Below are 21,988 nucleotides of genomic sequence, written 5' to 3' on the forward strand. Positions count from 1 at the left end.
ACGGGCGCCGTTTAGGGAATGCCAGGCTCCACACGCCTGACTGAGACGCGGTAGTTAATGGTAATATTGGGAACCACTAGGGATCAGAGACTAGTCCACGGCCGTACGATTGGGGTGGATCTGAGTGTCTGATCTAATAGGATAGCTAGACGTGGGCCTTTGGTAGTTAAGTGGGCTTTGGTAGTTTCCATCCATCAGCGCTAGCTTTTTAACTGCTAAAAGAAAACTGCTCCATGAATCACGCACAACCTGTACTTTCCATGACCTGCTTCCATATCTAAACAATTATCGTCTGGTAATGCTTCCCATTGATTTCCCTCAACAAACCATCAATATTTCTGCTTCAAGCATTGCAAACCATGCTTCATAGCTGTATGTTTATTTCTGTTATACGGAAGTCATGCTTCCAACACTACAGTCGTTCTTCATAATCTGTAGTACATCGCAGCACTATCAAGTGGCGTGCTTTCTTCATTTTTTAGATAAAATGCTTCCAATTCTTTGATTCACTAGCTATCCAGTTGCTTCGTACAAAATTTAATAAATCTACATAACTTATTAGTGTATTGTTTCGGCACCAACAAAATTAATGGATCATACATCCATGATTTATATTAGACGTGGTTCCATTTTTGTGTTTTAGAGAGGTTATATATCACAAGTGATTCAAATTCTCATCCAGTAGCAATATTTAAATGTTCATCACATATGCTTCCATGCTTTGAATTATTGTTTCAACCATTGTCATTGTATGCTTCCTTTTCTATTTTCCTATATGCTTAATATGTTGTAATCAAAGTTACTTGCTTCCATAGAAATTTTACAGAGATTCATAGAATATTATTCAGTGCTTCGTCAACATAAAAAGAAGAGCAAAAAATGCACCCTTTAGTTTCATTGCCTGCTTCAATAGTAGCACCGACACATAAGCACATATTCATGTTAGTTGCTTCCTGATTGTATCAATATTGTTTCAATTCTCGAGTAGAATTGTGGCATAGCTGCTGATGGGAGAGGGGATGTTGTTGCTGCCGGTAGACGTCCTCGCCAGTGCCGCCGCTACCCCTAGCAGCCACCTCGTTGTTGCCGTCTCCATCTACACACTGGCCCTGGATGGCCGCAGAGAAGCCCTTGGTGAAGCAAAGGTCACCAGTCCCCTGGTTCTTATGACATTGTGCAACAAACTTTGCTTCCTGCATAGGAGGAGTATGCATCAAACATTGCTTCCAAAGATGTTAGAATTTGCACCGAAAGAAAATAAGGAGCACATTGTAGTGATAGCTAAAATATCTTAGCATTACTATCGAAGCATTGTAGGAGTATGTACTAGCAAAGTACTAAAGAAGCATTATAGAGCAAACTTAGGAAGCACTTGATCATGTGATGGAAGCATTTTTTACATGGAGTAGAAACATATTCTGATGCTGATGAACTATTTCCCATTGCACGGAAATAATCACCACAAATAGAACGCGACAGAAAAACAGGAAGGGATGACGACACAAGTGAGGCAGTGAGATAGCGAGTGTACGTGATCGTCGACGGGGCGTGCTGAAACACGCTCTCGGTCGAGCATGGATATGTCGTTGGCGCCGAATAGGATCGTGGCGGTGGCCATGACGCAGTAGCTGGCGGCAACGAGGGAGGCAGAGTGTGTGTTGTAGCCGCGAGAGCATCAACGGACGAGGATGGCCGAACAGGAGTATTACTTGACTGGTATGTCCAACTTAAGCTCCGTTGCAAAAGAAAAACTATGGAAGAAAATTATCATGTGACACAACATAGTTGTACCGTATATTAGAAGCACCCTTACATGCACGAATTCATTACAACGTGAGACCAAGCACCGGCAGCAACAAAGAAAGATGAGAGTGCAGACGTCGGCAAAGTCGATTGTACGTATCTCCGCCATGTAGGACTGCGGCGGTGTGTGGGTAGGCAGGATGGGTCGGCGGCGAGGCCGCTCACGAACCCGGCGACCTCGGCAGTGGACGAGGCGCCAAGCAGGGCCATGCGCTCTTCCAGGGTTTTGCCGCGTGCTCCGGCGGCCACCAGGCCGAGCGTCGTGTAGATGGACAGCGGCGAGCTGGCCGGTGGGATGGCCATGATGCTCGAGGAGAAGCGGATCTGGGCGAGGAGGAGGAGATAGGGCCGATGTGGCTGCGACTGGAATCAGGAGAGGTTAGGGGCGATATTACGGGGAGGTTTACGTCCGTGGGCTGCGGGCAGTTAGTTCCTGCCGATTTTTTTTTCTTTTAACAAAAGAAGCACAATTTCCGAGGCGTTAGATTGCAGTTGAATCAAAGGTATTGGACTGTGCCCCAATAAAATAACACGGCCAGACATATCGCCCTCCTACGGCCAGTCGAAATGTGGGCGTGAGGCTAGCTGGGAAGTAACATGTATATTTTACTAGTCTATGTTACTACCATTCATAGTGGGTAGTAACATAAATTTAGTGTCATGCAAGCCTTCATTTATTAGGTTGTAGACACATTTTGCATTGAGGTGTGTTATGTTACAGTAACATATTATGTCACCACAAACACCTTTTTCTTTATTAACGCTTTGCCACATAAGCACATTTGTTTTGAGTTACGTTATGTTACTAGCTAAGTTACTCCATTATGGCTAGCCTGATACTTGCAATAGTAATAAAATAAATGAAACGGCGACACATGTGGAGAACCCTGCGCGCTGCGCTGTGCTGCCCACGTTTCGCCTCGGCCAGATCCATGCATGGTGAAACCTCGCGTAACATTCCACTGTGCAGAAATAGCGTGCAGGACCAACGACTGGTCCAACATGCAGCATGCAAGGCGCGCAGTTGTCCCGGCCGAGATCAGCCTGATCTCCACGCCAAGGCAGCGATTTTCGGTCCAGCACACCACACCACACCACACCACACCACCTGTGTAAAAGTGGCCATGGCGAACGTTATCAGTGCACGTGCCCCCACACCGTGATCGTCACCTGAGAATACGTGCCTACTGCCCAGCGTTGCACTGAAAAGACGATTGTCAACGGCGCACGTACGCACGCACCAAGTTGCGGGCGAATATCTCGCCGGAACCATGGAAGACCAACAAGCAACCACGAATTATTTTAGCGGGGCCGCCCACCATGCACAACGAGTCCACGGCGTCTGGCTTTCGTGAAGGTGAAGCGGAACTGCGGAAGCACTAGCAGCCTCGGCAACGGTGGTGACCAGGAAAAAGAAAGGAAAGGAATTATGCTGCTCTCTGGTCAGTGCATGGAGCAAGAGGGGACGCTACTGCAGCAGAGAAAATATCCGATTGCACACGGCAGCGGCCATGGCCAACCTCGGTGTTTTATGTCACGGATTACCGTTGCGTCCGGTGAAACAAGCTAATATAAAACGTAAAATAGTGGCCTTTTGTTAATCACGACCAGGAATGTGGTGGTCGTGTGCTTTTTCACTCAGATGAGAGCGACCTTAATTAGGCGGTCAATCGTGTGGAGCGCACTGTACCTGCAATGCCTAGGCGCGCGTCCGCTATGGACGATCAAGACATGCATGTGTGGTGTTTGTGACCAGCAGATTGTTCTGCTTACTCGAATAAGTGTACTTGATCTTACGAACGGAATCAGATACCAAAGCGAGGACACTCTAGCTAGCTAGCTAGCAGTTATACCAAATGCCTTCCAGCCGGCCTATACCTACCGCCTCTTTTGCGCAGCTGTGTCTGGTTCTACACCGCTCCCTTGCCACACCCATACCTACCGTCTTTTTGTGTACAAGTTGCTGTTTCTGTGCCCCTTAACTCACCGAGAGTGGGGGCGGTTTGCGCCCATAGTCATGGCAAGATGACTCGTGTTTATGCTAGAGTACTTACTCAGTTAATCAATAGCCTCCGTGCACCGGCGTCGGTGCGAGACACACATGGTCAGTTGGTCACACTAGCTCACACACCGACGGCCCTCGATCGAACGTACCACCAACACTTGCATTTGCACGAAATTGCGTTGTCGGTCGCCGCAAATTGCAACCAGATTCCGCGGTCGCTTCATCGTTTGATAACCTGATGATTGAGTTTTTACTACTCTGAGCGGATCTAGTTGACCTTCTGACTATGGAAAGGTTTGTTTGCTTTGTCCTCCGGTAAACTTGGCTTGGAGTAAACACTATGGCAGGTAGCGCAGCTGTTGGCCATCAGTGGGCAGTGGCTATAGCTGCACGGCACTGCAACGCGCGCGCAGCGCTGGAGGTAAACAGTCGTGGTGGGTTGCCTTTGGCGGACGGGCTCACATGGCCTGCGCCGCTGCGTGGCACCTAAAGGCGCGCGCAGTTTTTTCTGTTGGAAACTAAAAAAGACTTGTTTGCCAAAAAAGACTTGTTGGACGCTGGGACGAGCAAGTGGGACGGGCTTCTGGAAACTAAAGTTTCTCCCGCAAGCTTTCCTTTCCTCGCTCGCCACTCACCAGGGTAGTGTCACGTTTCACGCCTCCTAGTTGCACATGCTGCCCATCATCTAGCTAGCTACTCGGCTACATCGATCCGGCATAAATTGGTGCAATTCAGCACAATGCACGGATTCGCCCAAAAAGTCGATGCTAAGGTAGGACCAGCCTCCGGCCCTTTCCCAGTTGCACTGTTCAATTAAGCATCTACTCGGCCCAGAATACGATTAATCCGGCATGGGCTACGTGAGCTCCAAGTAGTTTACCGGAAAAATTCCGTTTTTTCACTGAACTACTCGAACTTTTTGTTCGAAAAAGCGGAAATAGCTCAGTTCGAGAGAGGGTTGAGCTTCATCGGTTAGTGTGCACCAAAGGGTTGCCTGGTTCGGTCTCTCCGAGTGGAATAAGTGGGTCCTTCTTCTTTTTCCTGACTGATGAAGGTCGAAACTGAAGATCGAATCAAGCGGAGTCTGGATTCCTATGTTCGTACCAACTCAAATGATTGATGAATTGGATCTTGAGTATGCTCACTTCGCTACTCAGCAAGGGTCTTGGAAACTGTCGTGACGCTTTGGTGACGAAGGTCACCGGGGTGACTATGGTTTGGCTATTCTAAGTGGTTCTTTTTTTCTGGGTAAAGAGGAACTTGTCATTTTGAATTCTTGGGTTTAGGAATTCTTCTATAATTTAAATGACTCAATAAAAGCTTTTTTTATTCTTTTAGTTACTGATTTTTTTGTTGGATTTCACTCCACCCGTGGTTGGGAACTAGTAATTCGTTGGGTTTCCTAAATATAAGTTTTTCTAGAGATTCTAACAAGTGACTATATATGGAGCAAAATGAGTGAATCTACACTCTAAAATATGTCTAGATACATCCGTATGTTGTAGTCCATTTGAAATGTCTAAAAAGACTTATATTTAGGAACGGAGGGAGTACACCACTAATCCGGCATCCTAAACGACCGTGGACATGCCCGGTAACCCCTCACTTTCCTCCATACGTCCGGTCACATGCATGTGATTAGTGAAGATGGAGAGAAAAAAGAGAAAGAATAAACAAAGAGAAAAGATGATCCGTGATGGGTCAAATCCTGCATGGCACTGACCGAACACCATCCGGTAATTTACAAAGCCTGATTGTAGATGCTCTTAGCCTCGCAAAGGGTTCTAAGTTCTAACACATATAATTTCAGACTCAGATGTGCGTATCAATATATGCATAGTCATCCCCTATGAACGTATCCACACACATTTTATCCCAACGACACCTATGTGTGTGGATACGTTCATAGGGGAGTTGCCTCTTTTACATCTCCAAAAAGAGGCAACTCCAGCAGAGCGGCAACGGTGGAGTGGCAGAAAATACAGTCAATTCACAGCATGCGGGCGGAGCGGCGGTTTGGTGGTGGCTGGGCGGGTGCTTGGCGGTCGGGTGGTGGCTGCGGCGACGGCTGAAACGGCGGCGGTGGAGCGATGAAAAATACGGCCGATTTGCGGCGTGCAGGCGGAGCGGCGATGCGGTGGTGGCAAGGATAGGCCGCAGAGTCACGACAGCGTCGGGGATGGAGAGACGGGCGATGGTGGCGGCGTTTCCGGGCACAAATCGCCGGCGGCGGAGGCGAGCAGTCGTCAGCGTGGCGGACTCAAATCGGCGGGTCGGCGGTGGCTACAGCGGCACGGCCGGCAGCAAGGATAGGCGGCAGGGTCGGGGATGGGGCGGCGGCGACGCGTTTCAGGGCGAAAATCGCTGGCGGGGGGCAGGCAGGCGGGCGGAAGTGAAATGAAGGCGGTTGGGCAATTGGCGTGCGGTCGTGAATTTTACGTCTCCTGTAGACGGAGATGCAAATTTGTATCGTGAGGGTTGTATTTTACATCTCCGGAAGTGAACCGTGCAGTATGGACAATTGCGGGCAGTTTGAAGGTGTGCTTTGAAGATGTCCTAACCCTCTGGTATCAAATTACAAATAGTACGCTTACCAACGAATGGAGGTATGTTTTTTTGTTACAAGCCTGCTTATAGCTCTGTTGACTTTGAAATAATTATTTCTTGATTGATATTGATATACATCCTATCAAGTTATTTCTCACCCCATTTGAAGTGTCACGAATCGTGTGTTTCGATCAGATCGTTATTATGGTGCTATTTCTTCGTCACGAATGGCAAAATATGTAATCATAATCAACCACAATGATAGAAATATACATAGCTGTTTGTTAAGTTAAGTAAGATTGCAAAATGGAGAACCAATAAACTCTCAAATACAAACCGTACAAAGAGAAACAAATTACTTTCCTCTGATCTATATTAATTATCACTCAAACGGATGTATTTAATACTGAAATATGTTTAGATACATCCGCGTGAGCGATAACTAATATTAATTAAAGGGCGTATTTATAGGATAAAATACAACTTTCTCTGTACCGAAATACTTGTAGTTGGTGAAACTTATACTAGTTTTTCCCAGCTACAAATATTTCGGTGCAGAGGTAGTATTTGATTTGCATAAAAAGAACCAAAATCCACCTGAATTCTATGGAAGCCGATGAAAACATTGAAATCATAGGACAAATTTTACGAAGGTATAAGGGCATCTCTAGCGCTGACCCCCAAAACAGACCCGCTATACGTCCGTGGACCGGTCCAGACCAGTCTGCGTACATTAATGTAGGAGTCGGCCATCTAACCATATCCCTTAAAATTTTCGTCTTGATTTTTTTCTAACTGCAACACTCTAGATATTCATCGAAAATAGCACAATTCATTCATAAGTAACATGCAAATATCCCTAGTACAACCGTAGTTTAAATGTAAATATTACACGTATGATAACCATGTGTTCAAGACAATACTAGAATCAGAGCCGACATATGTCGTCCCACACATGCTACCCATTGTGCTTCATCGAACAACGTATGTGTGTGAATGGTCTGCCCTCGGTCCTATAGTATATCACTACAGTGCGTGTAGGCTACACAACGTGTAGAGCAACATTAAGTGATTGAATAAATTAATCAACATGTAGAGGAACAAGAAGCAAAACTTATGATCTCCATGGTTGATGAGCCTGATGGCCTCATTGTCTCCACTCGTGCCATTTCACCGCAAAACTTCATGACGGAGTTGCAGATGATGTACCATTGTTGTGATATGGACTTCACATATTGTTGATGGATGAAGTGCATGTCGTAGGGCGAGAAGTTCTTTCGTGCATGAAACGAAGCATGCACGCGCTACCAAAATATCGAGCCCCCAGAGCTCGTGCCTACAAAATCTGCAAATATGGCCAACCACACATCACATAACAACTCATCCTCGGTCACAGAGTACCCTGACATCGTGCTTTACTGTAGAAAACAACAAGAAGTTCAACAACAAAAACTCAATGGCATTGACCGAACACTTGTCGGGCGTGGTGTCTATCATGGATGTCGTCGCTAGGGGGAGGTGCCTGGTTGCGGAGGGAACCTGGGTGGACGGCAATGTAGTCCAAGGAGGGAAGGCATGTTGGTGGGGGCTGCAGATGTCCTACGATGCCTGGGCGGCGGCCGGAGAGGTACACCGACGGTGTAATACGAGGAGGGTGTGGATGCAAAGCAAGGGGGAGCAGGGGTGGTGTGGTAGGGGTGAACCCTAAGTGGAGATCTTTCACGAATTGGAAGGGGAATCCCACGAAGAACATGAAGAACGCGAAGAAATGACAAGAGAAACACTCAAGAACAATCCCAATTACACATCCACTAGACTAGCAACACATGGATCCACAAGATACATGAACAACAAAGGGAAAACAGCACAAGGTAAAGTTCATCCCAAATCCCAAAGGGAGATGAGGTCTTGATGATCCTATGATGGGGATCCTTCCCTAGATGGGGTCTTGAATCCTCAAGGGATCTTCTCCTAGGAGGTCGTGATCTCCATGGGAGAGGGTGGATAGGAGCGAAGCTCTCAAGATCATATCATGTAATTTGCTAACCCTAACAAATGGTCTAGGTACGGAATATATAGGTAGGTGGAGGAGGGGGACGAAGTGGAGGCCCAAACAAGTGGCTCTCGGTCAGCTTCCTGATGGGCCCGTGCGCACGGGGTAAGTTCGGCTCATGCGCACGGGGTAAGTTCGGCTCATGCGCACGGGGGTCCCGTGGGCACGGTACAAGCCCGTGCGCACAGGGTGCTACGACAGCGAGGGACCGTGCGCACGGGGTCTGGAGGCCATGCGCATGGGGGTGCGCGTCTTCACTTCCAGTAGCTCCCTGGGAGGCCCGTGTGCACGGGGTCTTGGGGACCCGTGGGCATGGGGTCGCCTGGGACTTGTTGTTTTGGTCTTGGTGCACTCCTCCTTCTTCCTTGTGGCCTTGGGGTCCTTTTTCTTTGCCTCCGGGATGCTCCCTAGCTGCTTGGTGGCGGTCGTCCTCGTACCTAATGATGCACAATGTTCCATGGTGAGGTAGCAATCAAGTCCAATGGATATTCATGTCAATATCGAAGAGGAGTGGGTTCACCTTAAGTCCGGTAGGTCCACTTGGAGCTTGAGGTGCTATGAAGGTGTACATGGAGATGACTGTAGGATGCTCCGCATCATCCCTTCCCCCTTGGGAAAGATCTGACCTCGGATCATAAACCGTATCACCATGTACACGGTAGGCATGGATATCTTTTCGCTCGATCAGGTTCCCAAGGATGATGGTGTCGTGCAACGTGTATGCCTTCACATGACCAAGAAAGCTCATGACGGTGTCGCCTTGTGAATCCTTCAAAACGAAAGAACATGAAAAACACTAGGAAAAACCAATGAGGTTAGCGTGAATGCAAAACCTAGCATTCGGGTGGTGAGATACCCAACAAGTGTTTTCATCATGCTTATCATAAGAGAGGACAAGGTAGTGTGACATTGTATGGAAGCATATGTTGCGAGAACAACCGAATACATTAGGCTCAAACCAACAAGCATGCATCACAAGTAAAATATCCAAGTCTCCGAGATCAATAAGCATAGCATGGTTGCACTCACTACAATGTTTGATGAGAGAGGCAACTAATGGAGACAAGGGAGAATGATCTAAACAACGCAAGTGAGAGGCATGAACATATATGCCATCAACCCAATGGAATGAGCAATTATGAATCATGGGTGATGTGACAAAGCAAGTGATCATAGTAAACAAGTCATACAAGCTAGTAGTGCGAAGATGCAACATTCTAGAAGGTACCATGGAAATCATGTCATGTGTGCAACTAGTGAGCATATATAATGCACATGACATATCACAAGCATGAAAACAAGGTATGAGTAATGTATCATCATTGTATTTGCAAGAAGTCCTATGTGAATAGTAATGGAACATCATGACTCTCCCAACACAAGAATCAACAATAGCATGAGGTTCAAGGTAAACATGGTCATAGCAACAAGGATCTCCACTAAGCATGCAAATACACATAGTAGTAGTAGTAGTAGAATGGTGAATCATATGTGAGTGCAGGCAAGGGTCACAATTGCATAGCAAAGTCATGGAAAGAGTCATACACTATTGCAGGTTGCTGCTAACGCGACACTACAATCAGAGACCCTTCGACGAAACTATGTGTGATGCATTAATCGCAAACGGTGGTGTAAAAAACCCGTCAAAAAAGGTGCAAAACGTTTCCGATGGAGGATGCATCAAACACGATTCAGATTTTAGTTGCGTGTGCGATAGTGGGCACACGGGTAACCCGTTCGAACTTTTTGCGATGAGGCAGAACAACAGAAACGGGCAGCCATATCAATATGTGTGCGATATACGGCATACAATACGCTCCGATGAACTGTTTGCTATTAGGGAGTGCAACAGAAACGATTAGCCAGATCAAGGTGTGTGTGATATAGGGCATACGGTTCACTCGGACAAACTGTTTTCGATTAGCGAACACAACAGAAGCGATTCAACTTAACAAGATGTGTGTGATACGTGGCAAACAGCCGACTCGGTTGAACTATTTGCGATGAGAAATTACAACATAGACGGTTAATACAGTTAGTTCGTGTGCGATTCCGTGTGTTCAAAAAACTTTGAAAAATGCAAACTAGTTGCTTGCGGTGGCTAGGAGTATCGCACACGATGCGTCTGCGAGTACTCGTGTGCGATGATTAGTAAGTTACACATACGTTTCCTTATGTTAACACTTGTGTGATAAATAACACGTGGCACCGGATACGATATTCGGGTTGTGTGTGTGCTCCACTTAGTCTTCCCGCGCTCTAGCGAATGCTTCCCGCGCTCCACATGGGTGAATTGTAAAATCCACGCCTCTTCCCTCATCGTTTTCCCGCCACCAGCTAACGACTTGCTACATATAACCCAGGCGGCAACGCACCGCCGCGACACTCTCCGCAGATCTAATCCTCACCCATCTACCATTAGTTACTCCAAGCATGTCAGGCAACGACCAAAGCTTCAACGTCGACGCCTACCTGCATTACATCTTCGGCGAGGAGAATGAGCTGGAGTAGGTCGGGGAGCAAGAGCTTCATCGACCGGTGCAGGCACCATGGCCCATCGGCAGCGATATCGGTGTGACAGTCCTTGGGAGCACAATCGACATATTGCAGAGGAGGTGTGATGAGCAGTTTGCCATCCACCGTGCAAAAGATCCATAGATGCTCGGCGACATGATCGACGACCAACCCGAAGAGCCGTTGTCACCAGTGCTCAACGAGAGCCTGATGCCCCACAAGGAATGGGCAGAGGACCTCTGTGATTCAGTCAAGACACAGGCAGCCTGCGGCTTCATCATTGCCCGCGGCGGCCGTGTCAATCTTGATCCCGATGATGTGGTGGCCAGGCTCGAGCGCATCCTTGGCGGAGTTGACGTCCCCGACGAAGTAGAACATCACCAACGTGATATCTTGAGGATGCAGGTGAAGGCAGGAATTTGTTACCAGGCCAGAGACATGGAAATGGAGCGGTTCCACGGAGTTTTCATGCGCGCGATTGCACGCTGTTAAGCTCTTCTGGAAGAGGCCCAGCAGCCCCAAGAGCCTCCCAGCGCCAGCTGCTCCGTAGGCGGAGGCGGGTCTGGACACTTGGAGTGAACGACCGCAAGGGTGCTATGCTGATCATGGAGTCCGAGAAGACCATCGTTGGAAGGCTGCCAGCTCAGCCTTTTAGCTTATATTTTATTATAATTGTATGCATATGTAGGTCGTGAGTGTTTTGGGCCTTGCCGCATGTGGCATTTTAAATTATCCTGAATATGTAAGATAATTATTAAGAATTATTAACCATTTCCATTGTAAATTGGCCTCAACGGCGAGTAGAGCGCGCACAGGGACGCTAGAGCGGAGCGCCCCGCGGCCGCCTCAATGGCGAGCAAAACGCGCGGACGGACGTGAGCAGAGCGCGCCACGACCGCCTCAACGGGAGCAACCACGTGGTCAACCTTCTGCCATCAATAAATTTTGACCTTGTTTCTCGTCACATTGCAGATTACAACGCAATAAGTAATTGCAAATCTGTTCACACCTATCAAACTATTATGTGTTCACACTTAGCACCGGGCTATAAAAACTACCCTAAAAAATTACTTCATAGTTCCTCTCCTCATCACCCACAAAACTGGTCTTTCCTGTCAAGCCGTTCCGCCATGACCGGTAGGAGGAGTTTAGGGTGGACATATAACCAGGTAGCAAAGACCAAGGCCACGGAAGCACTAGAGAGGTCCCGCCGCGAAGCCGCAGCCGCAGCAGAGATGTCCCGGCGCGCCGCGGAGCCCTCGAACGAGCTCTCACGGGCACGCGAGGGCTCTCACAAACGCATTCGCGGCGTCGGCCATTGCAATGAGCCGGCGTTCCTGAAGTCCTTCGCCAGCGACGATGACCTTCTTGCTAGCGTCACTACACAGCAAGAGCTGGTCGACGACTTGATGAAGCTGCTCAAGATCAGTGATGCCTCGGTTGACAAGGCGATCGGCCTCGTCGAGCAACTCATGGGTGACAATGCAAAGCTCCTCAAGTTGGTCACGGAGAAGGAGGAGGAGGCCGCCGGCTGGAAGATGCTGCATGAGCAAAGCAGTGCCTCGGAGATGACGCTGAAAGCGGTTGTCGAGGAACTGATGGGTGGCTTGAGGAAGCTCCCGATCAAGCGCGAGCAGGAGGTGGAGGAATCTGTGGCTGCTTTCAAGCAAAGTCGTGAGGAATTGAAGAAGGAGCTGAAGGATTTCATCGCCCGGCGATCCATCGACGAGTAGAGACAGTAGCGACCCAGATCGTTGTCTGCAATTTCCTTCTTCTCTTGCCCCCGTGTCTTCCGGGCTTTGCCGCATGTGGCATTTTAAATTATCCGGAATATGTAAGACAATTATTATCTGCGCCATTGTAAATTTGTCATCGTATTATCAGTTGCCATTTTATCTGTTGTCGTATTATCCGTTGCCCTATGTGGCAATTTAAATTAGGGCGAAATACGAGTTGAAAACACGAACAAAGCAAATGTTGCCATGGGATCACAACCAAACACCCTCCATCCAGGTGCTTTAATTAACCCATTAATGGAGAAGTTGTGAGCGAGGCGGGCGGCGGCTGGTGCATGGAGGTCAAAGAGCTCGCTTCTCGGTGAGCATGGGCGGCCCTGCTGCTCGCACGTGTCCCGTTGAGTCTGCGAGGTGGACAGGATGCACGCGTCCCGTCGAGCCTGCGCGGCGGGCTGCGCACGCGTCCTGTCGAGACTGCATGGCGGACTTCTCGTGCTCGTCCCGTCTAATCAAAAGCCGCACGCACGCCACAGAGTATGGTTAAATTTCGACACGGTTAATATAATACAACTGTTTGCGATATTAACGTGTCAGCTTTTTGTTTCAAAAAGGACTTCGTTGGCTACTAATGTGTGCGCCTCTTCTCAAACTGGATAATTTTTTTACCACGACATATATGTGCCATGTCATGAAACCATGCCAAGTTTCATGTTTTTTGGGTGAGTTTTTGATTTGCTAGAATTTAAAAACCGAGATTCTCAATGTTTTAGGACGACGACAAGTTTGTAATTCATTTCCGTTCCTTAAATGAGACCTAAACATGCACCCAATGACACATGTACGATTTCCCACCCATTTTGCTTCACTGGAGCATGTGCTTGTAGTTCAAATTTGAATTATGGACTACATTAAATGCGTAGAAAACTTAGTAATTAGTAATATATATACAATGGCCAAACGAACCCTGAACAGTTTTAAATTTCAGCCCGACACTCCTGTTATTCTATGTTGCCTATAGAAAAAAAAAGTTCAAGGCGAGAAGAGGCAGCGATTATCGTTTCACCCACAAGAGGGGCATGTTTCCCTACTGGAACCACGAGGGTTGCAACAGGCTCCGGTTTGTAAGAGGCTTGTAATATAGCTTCGCCCAAATTGGACAATTATATGTACCATGTAGTGACACCATGCCAAGTTTCATGATTTCCTGGTGAGTTTTGGATTTACAGAGATTTAAAAACCAAGATTCATAATGTTTGTGGCCAAGCCAGGACGGCGAGACGGTTGAATTCGTTCCCATTCGTTCCATGGGACCTAAACATGCATCCCAAGGAAACATGTATGTTTTTTCTAGCCATTTTGGTGCACTGGAGCATGTATTTGTAGTTCGGATTTGAATTATGGACATTAAATGCCTAGAAAACTCAATTAATGAATAAAAAAGGTCAAACGAACCCTGAATAATTTCAAAGTTCAGCGCGAATCTGCCGTTGTTCCATGTCGCGTGTAGAAGAAAATACGAGGCTAGAAGAGGGAGTGATTATCGTTTGGCCCACAAGGGGACACGTTTCCCTATCGAAACCACGAGGGTTCTTGCGACAGGCTCCGGTTTGTAAGAGGTTTGTAATAAAGCTTGGCCCAAATTGGCAATGTTTTTACCACGACATATATGTGCCATGACGTGACACCATGCCACCTTTGATGACTTTCTGGTGAGTTTTGGATTTATGGGGACTTAAAAAACGAGATTTGAAATGTTTGAGGACGAGCCAGGACACCTACGGTTGTAATTCGTTCCCATTCCTGGCATGGGACCTAAACATGCACCCAAGGACACATGTATAATTTTTCTAGCCATTTTGGTGAACTGGAGCATGTATTTGTAGTTCAGATTTAAATTATGGACATTAAATGCCTAGGAAACTCAATTAGTGTATAAAAAGGCCAAACGAACCCTGAATAAGCTTAAATTTCAGCACGGATATCATGTCGTTCCATGTTGCCCGTGGAAGAAAATACAAGGCGAAAAGAGGCAGTGATTACGTTTCACCCACAAGGGGAACCCGTTTCTCGGAACCACGAGGCTTCTTTGAGAGAAGCTCTGGTTTTTGTAAGAGGTTTGTAATAAAGCTTGGCCCAAATTGGACAATGTTTTTACCACGACATATATGTGCCATGACGTGACACCATGCCACCTTTGATGACTTTCTGGTGAGTTTAGGATTTACGGGGATTTAAAAACCGAGATTCCAAATGTTTGAGGACGAGCCAGGACGCTGGTACGGTTGTAATTCATTCCCATTCCTGGCATGGGACCTAAACATGCACCCAAGGACACATGTATAAATTTTCTAGCCATTTTGGTGAACTGGAGCATGTATTTGAAGTTCAGATTTGAATTATGGACATTAAATGCCTAGGAAACTCAATTAGTGTATAAAAAGGCCAAACGAACCCTGAATAAGTTTAAATTTCACCACAGATATCCTGTTGTTCCATGTTGTCCGTAGAAGAAAATACAAGGCAAAAAGAGGCAGTGATTACGTTTCGCCCACAAGGGGGACACGTTTCCCTATCGGAACCACGAGGCTTCTTTGAGAGAAGCTCCGGTTTGTAAGAGGCTTGTAATAAAACTTGCGCCACAATGTACGAAAAAATTCCTCGACATATAAGTGCCATGTCGTGACACCATGCCAGGTTTCACGATCTTCGGCTTAGTTTTGGATTTACGGGGATTTAAAAACCGAGATTCTTCTCATGAAATGTTTTCAAATAGCACACGGTCCACTCACGAAAGCTGATATTCAATGAAAACTTCGTGGAAACCATATTTTAAAGTTTCATAAAAATCTGAAAAAATGTGGGATGTTAAGAAGGTGATGTTTTATTGCGACACAAATTTCAAGTTGAAAAACATTACGAGATGTGAGCTATGAAAAAGACAAATTCAGCCCTGAATAGTGACATTACTATTCGGCACTATTCAACGCTGATTTTGTCTTTTTCATAGCTCACATCTTGTAATGTGTTTCAACTTGAAATTTTATGTGGCAATAAAACATCATCCTCTTAACATCCCGCATTTTTTTCAAAAAAAATTGAAACTTCAAAACATCTTTTCTCGTGGTTTTCACCGGTTTCCACCGAATGTTGGTTTCCGTATGATATTCTCCCCCCTGCTGCGTGCGCGATGTGAGTCGTGCGTTCTGATTGGCCAGTACCCAAATCCCACGTATTGTACGTGTGCACCATTGGATGCTCCCAGATAGAACGGCAACCCTGAGCCCTTTCGACAGCACATGCAGTACATGGTAAGCACTGTGCGCATGCGTCGTGCTAGCTCACGCTTCCTTCTCTACCAGGTTTTCAAAACAGGCTACCGTTTCTCACCACTCCTCTCATCGGTTTCCCGCCTCTTCTCCCATCATTTTCCCGCTACCAGTGTCAATGCTCATTGAAGGCTAGCGGCGACACGCCGGCCATGTAAAATATCCCACACAGTTTCTAAAAGCACAAATGTGTGTGATAGGAGGGAGTAGGTCCTATAGGGTGACCAGCATGAAACGCCTTAATGGCAAGGAGGTAATTCTTATCAGCAAGGGCCGGCTTCCCATCCGCTAGCCTAGTCGAATAGAACGCAGAAGTTAAGCATGCTCGGGCTGGAGTAGTCCAAGGATGGGTGACCCGGTGGGAAGTTGCATATCTCAAGCTTCATTTAAATGCCATGACACGGTCATTATAGAGATATATTATATCTCTATAGTGACCTATCATGGCAATTATATAAACCTTGGGATCCTTGTTTTGTTAATTTGTAGACTATGTTTTTATGGGTTATTTTTTGCTCTAAAAAAATTAAAGAATGATTGACTGGACTTGTCTATTTTAAGATTCATGGAATTGTTCATTGTAAAGGTAAAAACAAAAAGTGACAATTCATTAAAAAAGTTTGGGCAATTAAGATATGGAAGATTCTAGAGAACAAAGGAGAAGTGCTTGTGTTTTGAGGTTTGTGCATTATGCTTAAGTTCAACCATGGAGTCTTCTAGATTGTACATGTGGCAGAATCTGGTGGAATGTAGATGATATCCAACGGCCAGTAGTGCTCGGATTTGCCATCTCTGTACCGTCGGATTGGCTTCATCCAATGACCAACTTTCAAACTTATTCGCACACTATATAGGTGTATAGATGTGTGTGTGTGTGTGTATATATATATGTGTGTGTGTGTGTGTGTCCCATGCTAGACCAAATAAAGTTTGAGCACATGCGTGGGACGACCCCCCCCCCCGCCGCCTCGAAGTTGGGAAACTGACATCGAATGTATTGAACCAGGCTTGGAGTCGGGTACGGTGTTCGGTTTGTAATGTAGTTGGTGGCCCATCCAAGTTGTGCATTTGGGATTTAAACACATCACACACCACTGTACCCATACATATTTTCGGGCCATATGCAGTGTATACGGGGTCTTCTGATCGACCACGTCTCCCATGTGCGGTTTTTTGTGATGACACACATATCTGTGGGCTCCCCGAGTGTATATATATCATCCCTTTGACCGATAATGAGGGTATGTGTTGGCCATGAATGGATTCCTCCTAGTTCGTGTTAGGGCCGGTCACCGTCACATGTCGCTCAACCAAAGCTCGAGCTCATGCATTGTCAGGATTCCCTCCCACATGCTCGGATTGCTGGGTTCGTCCTACATCAAACCCTGCGTATCTCGTCCTTAACTACCTTGCCTTCATGGTTGTTGTCTGTATCGAGAGGTAGGCACCACATCTAAATTGTACATTATTCTATATTGAAAACACACATCACCCCTTCCCAACGTACATCATTTTGGGACGCATGCAAGAGGTGCTGGTTTTGTGGTCCCTCTCGTGCGATTTTTATGATGGTTCAATCTATTGGCCCAAGCGGTTTATCGACAACAACAACTGCCGTTTGACCAAACAATAGATTCATTGGTCCGTCTTATGGTAGGTCATGGCGACATGCATGTATGACCAAAGTATCGGTCATTATGTGCATCCGCCTCGCTGACACAAAGTGGGAGGTGGTGGGCCAAGCATCCTAGCTAGGTAGGACATTATGTCATTATATATATATATAGACACACACACATAAACACTATTCTGATCACGGGATCAGAATAATATTCTGATCACAACCTGAACTGCCTGAGTAGCTAGCCTGAACTTCCCTCTGTACGAACTCGGCCTTCGGGCTATCTTCGCAACTGTGCCTTCTACCACAAGTTTTTCTGATCATTCGTGTTGTTTGTGATGTAAGTGTAATGTGGACACGGTTTTTAGCAACTAAACGCGCGTTCTAAATAGGAATCACGCTCATTGGCAGATTTGCTCTCGGGTCATGATGAACTTGCGTCTGTTACGAGTTTAATGCATGATGTGGGTGTTGTCAAAGCTCTGGCATGATGGGAATTGTGTTTTTGTACGATTTTGTTGCACAAATTTTTGTTATTTCAAATGTATTTGAAACCGGCCGTGTTCTTCATCCGCCCGAGATGCATCCTCCGCCATCGGTGATTTCTTGTTTTCCTGTCAAGTTTGCTCGCTGATTTGCGTACTATAGTTAAATTCAAGGCTTACTACGTCGTCGATTTCAATCGGGAGGGTCTATACTGTTTGATTTCTGGCGTTTTGATGTTGGCACTCCCGCGGCTGTTGCACGGTTTTTTTTTGTGGTTTTTGGATTTGCCCTCTGGTCATTTTTCTTGTAGAAAGGTAGTTGGCAGATCATTTAAAAGGGTGTGCGGATGTGTTCTAATCAGGCGCAGATGATTTTATGCTTCGGACGAATTCGTTCGTTCATGTTTTCTGTGTCATCTAGTGGCCGTCGTACAAGCTGGACTTCTGCGTTGTTCTACCTGAACTTCTAATTTTCCTTTATTTTGCAAGGTTATGCAGCAAGTCCTCTGTATTTCTTTCCTTTTTAATGTCATTTTCATTCTTGCATTGGTTTTGATTTTATGACTGAGTCACATGAGCAACCATTGAATTGTTTGGCCGAAGGATATGCATATATATTTTTATTTTTTTCTAGTATGTCCTCGTTATCAACTATCCTGAACTTCTGTATGCTAGTTCGAGGTTTTAGATAACCCCGAACTTCTATATCATCACTCTTTGAACTTCTTATTCCCAAGGTCTGTAGTAGAAGCTGGACTTCTATTGTATCAGTGATTGAACTTCTGTGTTTCCACGTTGCAAGGCGGTACAACATTGTGCTCTATATTTCTTCGTTTTTTTTTTTGTAATTTTCAATTTTTGAATTGTTTTTGAGTTTGTCTAGTGTGCAACCGTGGGATTAGTCCCAATTATGCACGCATAATTTTTTTTATTTTTTTGTAACTGTTTGCATACTTCGAACAATGTTAGCACTTTAGTACGTATTTAACCTGAACTTACTAGTTTTTTGCTCATGTAAAATTTCCATATTTTTCGACATGTGCATCTAATGTTTTTACAAACCCCCAAACTTCTGTGACTTTACAACTTGAACTTCGTCAATAATTTTTGATAATTTTTTGGTTTTTAATATTTTAATAATTGAAAACCGCATTGCGTCCTGTCAAAACCTAGCGTGCAACAATGCGGCAGCGCGAGGCCGAGCAGGGGGGATGGGGGGTCGGGACCCCCCTCCCCTCCCCCTGCGAGGCCGAGACAGGAACGAGCCAGAGCAGGCGATGACGCGGCGTGCCGCATCGTCGCATGTGGAGGCGAGTCTGTCACATCCGTGACCCCACTATCTACCTTAGGGGTGTGGCTCTGGGGTGCGTGCGGTGGGGGTGGAAACAGAATAACCGCATTGCGTCTTGTCAAAACCTAGCGCGCAGCAATGCGGTAGCGTGAGGCCGAGCAGGGGGGAGGGGGGTCGAGACCCCTCTCCCCTCCCCCTGCGAGGCCGAGACAGGAACGAGCCGGAGCAGGCGACGACGCGGCCTGCCGCGTCGTCGCATGCGGAGGCAAGTCCGTCACATCCGTGACCCCACTATCTATCTTAGGGGTGTGGCTCTGAGGTGCGTGCGGTGGGGGTGGAAACAAAATAACCGCATTGCGTCCTGTCAAAACCTAGCGCGCAGCAATGCAGTAGCGCGAGGCCGAGCCGCATGTGTACTTTGTGTGTATTTGAATTTTGAACTTCTATATTGTTTTTAAGTTATCTCTTTTAGTTAGATATGGACTTCATCTGTTTTGTATTTGAACTTCTTCTTTTTGTTTCTTAGTGTTTATTTATTCATATGCCTTTACTTCTCTGATTAGTGTACTTGAACTTCTGTTCTTTATTTTTTTGAACTTCTTTGTCTTGTGTTTGTAGGTGCATATTTGTGTATGTATTTTCTTCCCTTGGTAGAGTACTTGACCTTTCTACTTGCAATCAATTTTTTGTTTTAAGGATACCAGCAGATTTGTTATGTGATCTTAACTTTTAAAAATAGATGCATTCAAATGGTGCATTTATTTATCAATAGATGCATTTACTTTTTTTAGTTGTTGGGGGGGGGGGGGGTAAAAGTGTAATTACCACGACGCTGCAACACCCCACTACAGAGAGGCATTAAGTCTCTGTCTCCCTCGCCACCACCTGTCAGAAACCCCCCTCCCTCTCGCTCGCTCTCTTCTCCCTCTCTGTCGCTCCGCTGCCTCCAACCTCCCCCGATTTCTCCGTCGCTGTCCCCTACGGTCGTGCGTGTAGTAACCGGCGCCCGCGACGCTCCTATTTCTCCCCCACGCCCCGCTCTCCCTCGCCCAGCCCTTCTGCTCTGAAGCATGGGCAGCAACTACCTGCGCGGTTGCAAGGTGCGCATGGCTTCGTGGGGGTGGAAGAACCGCCCCGGATTCGTGCGTGCGGGGTTCGTTTGGAGAGGTACAAATGCTCCCTCCCCCCAATCCTTGCTCTTAGTGTTTGCCAGATCCGATGAGGGCTCTCTGTTTCTTCTGTGCTCTCCCACATCCGCGTCCTCCCCTTTGTTCTGATGGTTGGGTGGGAGATTAGGTAGGGTTCTTGTGCGTGTGGTGGGTGGATTCCATTCCCCCGTGGTCAGATTTGTATGTGAGATGCTTGTGTGTGCTATTTCTCCCTTCAGACTTGAGTGGATTTCATTTCCCCTTTGGTTATTTCAGCACTCAGATGCATGTAAGAGAGGGTGTGGTGTGATGGTTGATGCTGGATCTGATGTATCTAATTCTATTAGTGTTGTTGATTGCGAAGTCTAGTTTGTGTCTGTCACATGCTAGTTAGTTTATGAATTCTTTTTTTGTTTGTGCTTGCCAAGATGTGCTACTGTTCATCTTTTCATACTTGTTGATATGTTCTAGTTGTTTCATCCTAGGGTTTGATTTAGTTGTTTTTTGTATTTGTTGTATGATTTTCTACCTGCTAACTATATGCAATCTATCCCCTGTTTTTAGTGGGTTGTTCTAGGGTTTGGAGTTCCATTCATCAAGGGGTTGTGTTGTCATGGCTTCAAAACCTTCTCCAGGTATTTTATTGTAGTTGAATCTTGTATTTTAAATAGCAGTTTTCTTATATATGTCTGCCCATATCTCACTTAGTTGTCTTGTTGGACTGCCCTTTCTTAAAAGTGTGAACTTCTAACAAAGGTCATGTGTATGCATTTTGCCCTTAGTTCAAGTTAGTAGAGTGTTGCTTAATTTTTAGTTGATGAATTGTTGGTGAACTATGTCACCAAGTGTTGTTGGACTTCCCAAATGTTTCATATTTATAGTGTATATCTTTTTTTGCATGTGATCATTTTCATTGTATTGATATTTAGTTTGCATGTGAAATAGTATTTCTGCTCATGCTACATCTTTTGTATGTGCTAGTTGCTTGGGTGACATAGTTGAACTTCTTGTTTTAATTATTGTTTGTTTATAATGAAATTTGGTTGAACTTCTGTTCTATGCATTTCTTTTACTGCTTTGTTATATATTGTTGAACTTCTGGACATTCATCTTATCTGTAGTAGTCCCTCTGGTGTAGATTGTTCTATATTTAGTATGTAAATTGTAGATTGTTCATTGTGTTTACTGCTTTGTTAGGTATTGTTGAACTTTTAGGTATTGATGTAAAAGTAGAACTACCTTTGATGTAGGATTGCGGATTAGAACTCAACTGCCTTTTTACTTGCATTTTTTGTAGTTGGTGATGAATTGAATAGTTCTAAAAAAAAGTCTGCGATCAAGATGGAGCTTCAGAAGTTAATACTGATGCTCCAATATCTGATGCGGCTAAATCACCCATTATTCCTTTGACTTTGATTGCTGAGGTTGCTCCGAGCCTTGAGAATAATTCAAGCCTTGA

General features: G+C 45.9%; 1 protein-coding gene and 1 pseudogene across 2 annotated transcripts; one reads left to right on the plus strand and one right to left on the minus strand.

The window, feature by feature from the left end:
* Nucleotides 1-812: 812 nt before the first annotated feature.
* LOC123166654 (uncharacterized) lies at nucleotides 813-2,171 on the minus strand. Of its 2 annotated transcripts, none has more exons than XM_044584461.1 (2): nucleotides 1,814-2,171; nucleotides 813-1,193 (listed from the first exon to the last, which is right to left on the minus strand). In XM_044584461.1, the coding sequence occupies exons 1-2, from the start codon at nucleotides 1,910-1,912 to the stop codon at nucleotides 963-965; spliced, it is 330 nt and encodes a 109-aa protein (XP_044440396.1). In that variant the 5' UTR covers nucleotides 1,913-2,171; the 3' UTR covers nucleotides 813-962. The 2 variants fall into 2 exon arrangements, with proteins under 2 accessions (XP_044440396.1, XP_044440401.1); XM_044584466.1 differs by having other exon boundaries at nucleotides 1,532-2,171.
* A 10,883-nt stretch (nucleotides 2,172-13,054) lies between these two features.
* LOC123166672 (uncharacterized) overlaps nucleotides 13,055-21,988 on the plus strand; it is a 61,168-nt pseudogene continuing 52,234 nt past the window's right edge.

The sequence above is a fragment of the Triticum aestivum genome, chromosome 1D, assembly GCF_018294505.1.
Source record: "Triticum aestivum cultivar Chinese Spring chromosome 1D, IWGSC CS RefSeq v2.1, whole genome shotgun sequence".
Taxonomy (NCBI): Eukaryota; Viridiplantae; Streptophyta; class Magnoliopsida; order Poales; family Poaceae; genus Triticum; species Triticum aestivum.